We start from the raw sequence: 8,915 nt of genomic DNA on the forward strand, positions 1-8,915 counted from the left end.
TGTGTTGTGTTAGGGCACTCCACAGCTAAATGTATCAAAGTTGCTTGTCCTGTACAACAGGTGTGGAAACCTAAGGAGGTTAGGGATGGTGCTGTTGGGAAGATGGGTGAGGGGCCTGGTGAGCCTTCTGGTAGTAAGGAGAATAATGATACTGCTATGGTGGAAGAAGAGTGGACTGAGGTGAAAGGTAGACATTCTGGCAAGAGAAAGGCCATGACTAGGGGTGTTAGTCCTCCTGATTCTGAGAAATTTGTTTTGATGCTTGTCCTATGAGAGGGTTTGATGATGAGTTGAGTAGTGGAGGTGGTATGTTTGTTGCTGGGTCTCTGGCATTGGTACCTTTATCTAGCAATGAAGCAGCTGGGGATGCAGAAGATAAAAGTATTCATTTTGAGGGGTCTGATGTAATCAAGGAGCCTTTAAATAGCTGTTGCTGCTGCTCCTTTGATTGGTACAGTAGGCAGTGGTATCAGAGTGTTTGAAGGGAAAGCTGGTGGTGGTAAGAGAGCCAATAGAGGTAGAGGTAAGTCTTCCTTTCCTAGTGACTCTCATGGATAATTTAGCTTGCTGGAATATTAGAGGCTTGAATGATGCCCTTGAAGGCTAGAGAATCATTCATCTTATTAGGACTAATAATGTGTGTGTATGTGGTGTGATTGAAACTCATATTGATATGGATAATAAGGATGTTGTTAGAAGAAGATTGATGCCTACATGGAACTGGGTTGCTAATTATGAATGGGATAGGACAGGCAGGATTTGGCTTTTATGGGATGGTTCTCATATAGGTTTATATGTTATCTCTTTGTCTGATCAGATGGTTACTGCTATGTTAACTATGAAGGATGGTAGGTCTTTTCTTTTGAGTATTGTGTATGCCCATAATGATGGGATTTCCAGGAGAAGACTTTGGAATGAGATGAGAATGGTAGCTAGGAATTATGATATGGCCTGGGTAGTCATGGGTGATTTTAATTCAGTTTTAGAGGCTGGAGATAAGATAGGTGGGGCTGCTGTTAGGCCATGTGATACTGTTGATTTCAGGGACTGCATTTGGGATGCCCATTTGTTTGATTGTCCTTATTCTGGTAATTTTTTTACTTGGTCTAATGGATAGAGTGGTGATGGGCATATAGGAGAAAAGCTAGACAGAGCATTGGTTAATATTGAATGGGTGTCTGGCTTTCCTAATGCAAGGGGCTGAGTTTCTAAATCATGGTGTTTCAGATCATTGTCTTTGTGTTGTGTCTCTCCTTGAGAATGGTGGTGCTGGTCCTAGACCATTCAAATTCTTTAATTGTTGGGTTGAGGAGGAAGGGTTTATGGAGTTAGTGAAGAATGCTTTGGAGCATGGAAGTGATGGGCAACCCAATGTATAGACTGGTGTGCAAACTAAAAAAGGTTAAGTCTGTCCTGAATGAGTGGAAGAAAGCTAGGTTTCATAACTTTTCTATGCAAGTTCAGGAAGCTAGGGAGTCTATGGATATGACGCAGTCTCTTCTTCATTCTGAGCCAGGAGATTATCAGGTGAGGGAGGCTGAGAGGGAGGCGGTTGGCACTTATGTTAGATTGACAAGGACTGAGGAAGCCATGATGAAACAGAAGTCTAGAGTTCAGAAGATTCAGCTTGGGGATGGGAATAATAAGTTTTTTCATAGCTCCATGAAAGAGAGAAGGTCCAGGAATAATATTCCTTTTCTCTTTAATGGGGCTGGTGAGAAATTATCTTTATGTCAAGAGGTGCCTACTGAGTCTATCAGCACATGTTTGGTGAATCTCTTGCTGCTGATTTTTCTGAGAGGCTGGAGGGGGTGAAGTTTGCTCATGTTCTTTCTAGTGACCAGGCTGCTGGTTTGATTGATAGAGTGACTAGAGAAGAAATTGTTTATCCTCTATCCACTATTGGGTCTGATAAAGCCCCAGGGCCAAATGGTTTTTCATCTTATTTCTTTAAGTGTTGTTGGAATATTGTGGGAGATGACTTTTGTGAGGTTGTGGCTAGGGTCTTCTCTTCTGGAAAGCTGCTTGGTGAGGTAAATTCTACCTTGGTTACCCTGGTCCCTAAGGTTCCTAATGCTTTTAGGGTAACTGATTTTAGGCCTATATCTTGTTGTAATGTTATTTATAAATGCATTACAAAGATTCTCACTTTGAGGATGAAGAGGGTGATTTTTGAGTTGATAAGTCCTTGTCAGTTTGCTTTTATTGCTGAAAGAGCTATACAGGATAATATCTTTTTAGCTCCTGAGCTTACCAGGAATTATCACAGGGGTAGAGGCCCACCTAGGTGTGTTGTGAAGATTGATCTTTAAAAAGCTTATGACCCAGTTGAATGGGAGGCTATTTTCAAGATTATGCAGCTTTTTGGGTTTCCTATGGAGTTTGTTCATTGGGTTAGGATTTGTGTTTCTACTTCCAGGTTCTCTATTATGGTGAATGGGAGTTCTTATGGCTATTTCATGGGGAAGAGGGGCTTGAGATAGGGGTATCCTATGTCTCCTTACCTTTTTGTGATGGTTATGGAGGTCCTTAATGTTTTCTTGTTGCAGAAGGTTGGGGATGGTGGTTTTCATTTGCATCCTAAGTGTTCTAGTTCTATTATTGCTCATCTTAGTTTTGCAGATGATCTTTTGGTCTTTCTCAAAGGGGATGTGGAGTCTGCTAATGCCTTAGGCTGGAGCTTTGTAGAGCTTTACCTTATGCACTGGATTGAAAGCTAATCATCTGAAGAGCTCCATTTTTGCTGGTGGTGTTGATGCTGGCACTCTTGAGGTTATCAAGGTTGTGTGGGATTTGATGTAGCTGCCTTGCCAGTTAGATATCTTGGAGTTCCCTTGCTCTCTTCTAGATTGACCTATGCTGATTGTCAACCCTTGCTTCATAGGGTGCTTAAGAAGGTACAATCTTGGAAGTCTAAATTCCTTTCATGTGCTGGTAGAGTTACTCTTATTACTTCTGTTATCAATGGCATGGTTATGTTTTGGATTAGCTCTTTTGTTCTGCCTAAGAGGGTCTTTCAAGAGCTCTCCTCTATCATTCATAACTTCCTTTGGGCTGGTACTGATTTGAAAGCTAAGAGGGCTACTGTTAGTAGGAGTGTGGTGTGTCTGCCCTATAAAGAAGGTGGCTTGAATCTTAGAGATTTATTGACTCTAAATACTGCTGCTACCCTGAGACATATATGGGAGTTGTTTATTGGTAAGGATAATTTGTGGGTTTTCAGGGAATGATTTCTTGGTCATGAAGGTTCCTCAGGACTCTTCATGGAGTTGGAGATGTATATTGAATTGCAGAGAACAAGGTCTTAGCCTTGCCAAAGTCCTTATAGGCAATGGTAAGAGCACTGATTTTTGGTTTGATGTGTGGCACCCCTTGGGTGTTCTTTATCCTTTCTTGGACTCTTTCTTTAGGCTTGATAGCAGGCTTAATGCTTCAGCTAAAATCAGTGTTTGTATCTCTAATGGTGAATGGGTTGTTCCTCATATGCTTCAAGGAGCCTTGTTTGAGATTTTGGATAGATTACCTAAGGTGGGTATTCAGGCTGGTTTTGATAATGAGAGGGTGTGGACAGCAGGTCAGTCTGGCATCTTTACTCTAAATGAGACCTATGAGGCCATTAGAAGGAAAGAAGAAGTTGTTCCTTGGTGTAATATTGTGTGGTTTTCTCATAACATACCTAGGCAAAGTTTTATTACCTGGGTAGCTATGAGAAGGGCCTTGAAGACCAAGGATAAGCTTCACAAGTGGGGTGTTATCCCTGACAATACTTGTGTATTATGTGCTTGTTATGTGGAGGATGATTTTCATCTACTTTTCTCTTGCAGCTTTTCTTGTGTTGTTTGGAAATCTATTTTGGGACTTCTTGCTGTTTCTAAGATATCTAGGTTTGATTGGACTCAAAAAGTGGCCTGATTAGTCAAACTATTTGCTGGGAAGGATATGGTTGCTCTTGTTGGTAAATTGGCCTTTAATGCCTATGTATATCATATTTGGCTTGAGAGGAATAGAAGGGTCTTTACTGGTAAAGCTGAATCAGAGAGGGAAGTCTTGAAGAGAATTGTAGCTGATATCAGGATGAAGTGTTTTGGGTTGAAGGTTAAGGCAAAAGATAATCAGAGACGCAGGAGGGTTGCTCTCAATTTTAATCTAACTTTTGAGTTTGCTGCTGCTGCTGTTACATTGTGTGAATGGAAGAAGCCTGCTGTTGGGTTTGTTATGCTCAATGTGGATGGCTCTTTTTGCAGGGATTCAGCAGGATACGGTTGTGTGTTGAGGGACAATAGAGGTCAGGTCCTTGCTGCTGCTCATGGAGCTGTTGATCCTGTGTCTGTAGTGCACCATGAGCTTCAGGGGGTGGAAAGAGGGCTCCTTCTAGCTGTTAAGCATGGCTGTGATAAGCTGGTTGTTGTTACTGATTCAAAGATGGTGTATCACCTCCTTACTAACAGTAACTTGGCTCCTCCATGGCAGTCAAAGTTTTTGGTTGCAAAGATTAGGAAATTAATGGGGCAGCTGACTTATTGTAGCATTATTTGGAGCTTCAAAGATTAATCATTGAGGAGCAGCAGGGAGCTGTGCGCCAAAGAGTGAGATAGGTTGCTGATTTGTTGCTGGTTACTGCTTTTTGGTAGCTGCTCTATTTTGCTTTGTTTGCTTTGTTTTTTTTTTGTGCTGTTAGGTTTGTCTAATAGCCTTGCTGTTTGGTTTTATTTGAGTCTCATTATAGTTGTTATAATGAGGGATGATTGTTTTGATCTTTTAGTTCAATAAAAGGGTCGGGGTCCCTTTAATCCCTGTTGATTCCTGAAAAAAAAAAAAAAAAAAAAAAAAAAAAAAAACTGCACCAAATTGTGAAACAAATCTTTTCGCACAACTTGTGATTTTTTCATCTAATATGTTTCATATGTCTAAAAAATCCATTCCATATAATTTTTCTTGGATTTTACCTTAATTTCGACCCCTTAAAGTGTAAACAAAACTGTATCGACTCCTCAAATTTTAAACGAAACTGTAGCAAAATAAAACTGCACCGAACTGTGTAACAAATGTTTTCGCACGAGTTGTGATTTTTTTGTCATCCAATATGTTTCATATGTCCTAAAAATCCTTTCCATATGACTTTTTTGGGGTTTTAACTCAATTTCGACCCCTCAAATTGTAAACGAAATTGTATCGACCCCTCAAATTATAAACAAAACTGTAGCAATATGAAACTGCACCGAACTGTGGGGAATAACGAACACTGATGCTAGCAGCAAGATCAGTATTCAGAGAGAGAAACACCCGGGCGGCGCGATTTTCTAGGGCTTTTTTGTTTTGATTTTTCCGGCAAAGGGTGGCGGCTGGGGGTTTCCGTGTTTCTTGGAGGGGTTTTTTTACCTTCTTCTCCGATCTTCTTGGAGGCTTAGTGTCTGATTGCTTCCCTTTTGTCGACAAATTCTTCTTTGAAGGAAATGTTGGCTGAGAGGGAGGCTCGACTCATCCTCCCTCCTCCTGGTGGTGGAGATTCAGATGCTTTTGGATCTGAGTTACCACCAAGACAGGGTGGTTTGGGTGAGGAGAGATCAGATCCATCAGTGGCTAGAGGTAGTGCTACTCTATGTACTGACTGGGCTTTCTTTTTTCTTCGTAAGAAGGCTACTGTTCGAACTCCATTGGAGTATACAGCTCCTGTTGTTCTTGATGGCAAATCGATGGTGTCTTTTGATGAGACCTGATTTTGAGGATGAGAGGAAAGAGTATGAATCTTGGCTTGTTGGTTCCTTTGTGGGACGTCGTCTCTCTTACCCAGTAGTATATAATGCTCTTGTCAAAGCATGGAAACCTAAAGGTGAGCTCCGAATTACTCTTCATGTAGATTCTTTGTTTTTCCTTAAACTTTCTCTTGATGAAGATAGGAACAGAGCTCTGGATCATGAGCCTCTGTTCATTATGAGCCATTTGTTTGTTGTTCGACCTTGGACTCCTTTCATTGAGTCTGATTTTCAAAAGTTGGACTCGATTCCTCTTTGGGTGTGTTTCAGAGAGATTCCTTCTTTGTTTTGGAACCCCAAAGGTATTGCTCGTATTGCAAGTGCTCTAGGGAAACCTATTATGTTAGACCAGCCTACTGAGACTAAGGTAAGAATGGCCTATGCTAGGGTTTGTGTTGAAGTGGGTAAGGACTGTAAGTATCCTTCTGAAATCCCACTTATTATAGATGGTGAGATGAAGACCTCAGTTAAGGTGGAGTATCCATGGAGGCTTCCACTTTGTACTGGTTGTGCTGAGTTTGGTCATCTTTTGGGCAAGTGTCCTAAAATCCCAAAGGAAAAGGAACCTCAGCCAGTTCCTATGAGGAGGAATGATAATAGTAGAGGGAATGGGGCTCTTCCTGCTCGACAGAATGCTCCTATGAAGGGTAATTTTAGAGGTGCAAACCAGGGTAAGGGGCAGGGAGTGGATTCCACCATATGTGAATTTGCAGAAGGAACCAAAAGTACTATTGGGTAAGGGTAAGGGTGTTGATGGTCCCTTGACTGCTCCTAATGGGGTTGCTGTGGCTCAGAGGTAACAAGGGGGCCAACATGGTTCTACATACTCAATTTTTGTTGATGGTGGGGAGGCTAGCTCTTGCCATGAGGATGGAGGACATTCTGTCTCAGGTAAGGTTGGCTCTGTTGCTATAGCTCCAGCTGAATCTCCAGTTGACAAGATGGATGATGAGGGCTGGACCCCTGTTATTAAAAGAAATAATAAAAGTGGGGGGCAGAAGAGCAATGAGGTGGGGCATAAGAGGGTTTGCATAGCTGACACTGGCCAGAGTGGAGAGGGTCAGGAGACTTCCATGGAAGAGGTTGGAGGTATAGGCTTGGCTCAGAAGACTTAGAACCCTGTTGTTTCTGCTTGTACTGATCCTTAGGATCCTAGGGTGGAGCCAATAGAGTCTGTTGCTGGAGTTGTAGCCCTTTTTGACAAAATAGAGAGGGGTAGTGCTGGTGGATTGAAAAAGGGTGTACCTAGGAAACCTTTAAGAATTATAAATGGTTAATCTAGGTTGTTGCAATGTGAGGGGCCTTAATGGCCTCCAAAGAATAAGTGAGATTAAGGATCTCATTAGAATTAATAAATTGAGTTTATGTGGTTTTGTTGAAACCAGAGTTGCTGCTGCTAATAAAATGGTTATTCAGAGGTCTGTTAATCCTTTTTGGACCTTCTTGGATAACTATAGTGCTTGTGGTGGGGGTAGAATTTGGTTGGCCTGGGATTCTAACTGTTAGAGCTTGAGTTTAGTGTTTACTTCTGAACAGGTTCTGGCTGTTAGGGTGGTTACTACTGACTCTAAAGATTTTATGCTAGCCATTGTATATGGGCATAATACTAGAGAGCAGAGGAGAGAGTTGTGGCAGAATATGGTTTCTCTTGTCAGAGGTTTTGAAGGAGCTTGGGTTTTTATGGGTGACTTTAATTCCATCCTTGATCCTAGTGAAAAGATGGGTGGTGATCCTGTGAGATCTTCCCATTTTCAGGAGTTTTCTGATTGTGTTCAAGAAGCTGCTCTTATGGATTGCCCCTATTCTGGGTGTTTTTTCACTTGGAACAATAAGCAAGAGGGTAGAGATAGTATATTCTCCAAGTTGGATAGAGTCTTGATTAATGCTGATTGGCTAGAGCTCTTTCCTTCTTTCAGGGTTCAATTCCTTAACCCTGGTGCCCTTGATCATTCTCCTGCTATTCTTGCTATTGCTGCTGTGGAAAGAATAGGTAGGAGGCCTTTTAAGTTCTTTAACTGCTGGTGTGATGAGCCAGGTTTTTTGGACTTGGTGGAAGATGAATGGAGTGGTAAAGTTAAAGGCACTCCTATGTTTAAATTGATTACTAAATTGAAAAGAGTAAAGTCCAGGTTGGTCCAACGGAAGGTGGCCAGATTTTCTCATATGGCTGATCAAGTGACTGCTGCAAAGTTGGTTGTGGAGGAGCTTCAAGACCAACTACACAGTCAACCTCAAAGTATTGATTTGAGAAGGCTTGAGAGACAAGTTGTTGACTCTTGTACTCATTTGGCAGGGGTTGAGGCTTCTATGTTAAGTCAAAAAGCTAGAATTCAGTGGCTGACTGAGGATGATTCCAATACTAAATTTTTTCACAGCATTATCAGAGCCAGGAAGGCCAGGAATAGCATTTTTAAGCTGACTAATAGTGATGGAATGGTTCTTGAAGACCAACATGATATTGTGGATGAGTGTGTGGGGTTTTACCAATCTTTCTTTGGTAACTCTGATGGGGGGAGAGGGATGATGAAGTTTTGGATTCTATTGAGTTTGCTACTACTCTTTCCCATGTTAGTGAGCAGGACTTGGTGGGATCAGTCACTAGAGATGAAATTGTTTTTGCCCTATCTACCATCGGATCAGACAAGGCTCTTGGCCCTGATGGTTTTTCCTCCTATTTTTTCAAGAGATGTTGGGCTATTGTTGGGGATGACTTCACAAAAGCTATTAGTAGTTTCTTTAAGTCTGGCAAGCTCTTAGGTGAAGTGAATGCTACTTTGCTGACTTTGGTGCCTAAAGTGCCAAATGTTTACTCTATGAGGGATTTCAGGCCAATTGCTTGTTGCAATGTGAGATACAAGACTATCATTAAGATTCTTACAGTGAGATTGAAGAAGGTGGTTAAGGATCTAGTGAGTGAGAATCAATCTGCTTTTATTTCTGAGAGATCCATCCAAGACAATATCATGTTGGCCCATGAGCTTGTGAGAGCTTATGGTAGGAAGGATGGCCCTCCTAGGTGTACAGTCAAAATAGATCTCCAAAAAGCTTATGATACTATTAGGTGGTGTGCTTTATTGAAGATTCTTAGGAAGTTCAAACTTCCTGAGTTATTCATTCAGTGGGTGGAGGCTTATGTCACTTCCCCTAAGTTCTCTGTCATTG

At 41.6% G+C, this 8,915-nt stretch overlaps 2 protein-coding genes across 2 annotated transcripts; both read left to right on the top strand.

Moving 5' to 3' along the window:
• The first annotated feature begins 269 nt into the window (after positions 1 to 269).
• On the top strand, positions 270 to 3,912 carry LOC147549123 (uncharacterized). The gene is made up of 12 exons (XM_086668234.1): positions 270 to 381; positions 461 to 523; positions 789 to 1,088; positions 1,198 to 1,373; positions 1,465 to 1,527; positions 1,761 to 2,033; positions 2,142 to 2,287; positions 2,420 to 2,432; positions 2,550 to 2,633; positions 2,689 to 2,798; positions 2,939 to 3,123; positions 3,224 to 3,912. Exons 1-12 carry the CDS (start codon positions 270 to 272, stop codon positions 3,910 to 3,912), a joined length of 2,214 nt encoding a protein of 737 aa, XP_086524360.1.
• Positions 3,913 to 3,939: 27 nt separating this feature from the next.
• Positions 3,940 to 4,551, top strand: LOC147549124 (uncharacterized). The gene has a single exon (XM_086668235.1). It carries the CDS (start codon positions 3,940 to 3,942, stop codon positions 4,549 to 4,551), a length of 612 nt encoding a protein of 203 aa, XP_086524361.1.
• The last annotated feature ends 4,364 nt before the right edge of the window (positions 4,552 to 8,915 follow it).

The sequence above is a fragment of the Eschscholzia californica genome, unplaced genomic scaffold (genome assembly GCF_041429995.1).
Source record: "Eschscholzia californica isolate CP2 unplaced genomic scaffold, dmEscCali1.0.p SCAF_3, whole genome shotgun sequence".
Taxonomy (NCBI): domain Eukaryota; kingdom Viridiplantae; phylum Streptophyta; class Magnoliopsida; order Ranunculales; family Papaveraceae; genus Eschscholzia; species Eschscholzia californica.

What these genes read in the sequence shown, in the direction of transcription:
- LOC147549123 (XM_086668234.1), top strand. Translation starts at nt 270, where the DNA reads ATGAGAGGGTTTGATGATGAGTTGAGTAGTGGAGGTGGTATGTTTGTT. An exon ending in GAGAGCCAATAGAGGTAGAG is followed by an intron (nt 524 to 788) that starts GTAAGTCTTCCT and finishes GTTCTCATATAG; the next exon opens with GTTTATATGTTATCTCTTTG. An exon ending in GTTTGATTGTCCTTATTCTG is followed by an intron (nt 1,089 to 1,197) that starts GTAATTTTTTTA and finishes TCCTAATGCAAG; the next exon opens with GGGCTGAGTTTCTAAATCAT.
- LOC147549124 (XM_086668235.1), top strand. Translation starts at nt 3,940, where the DNA reads ATGGTTGCTCTTGTTGGTAAATTGGCCTTTAATGCCTATGTATATCAT.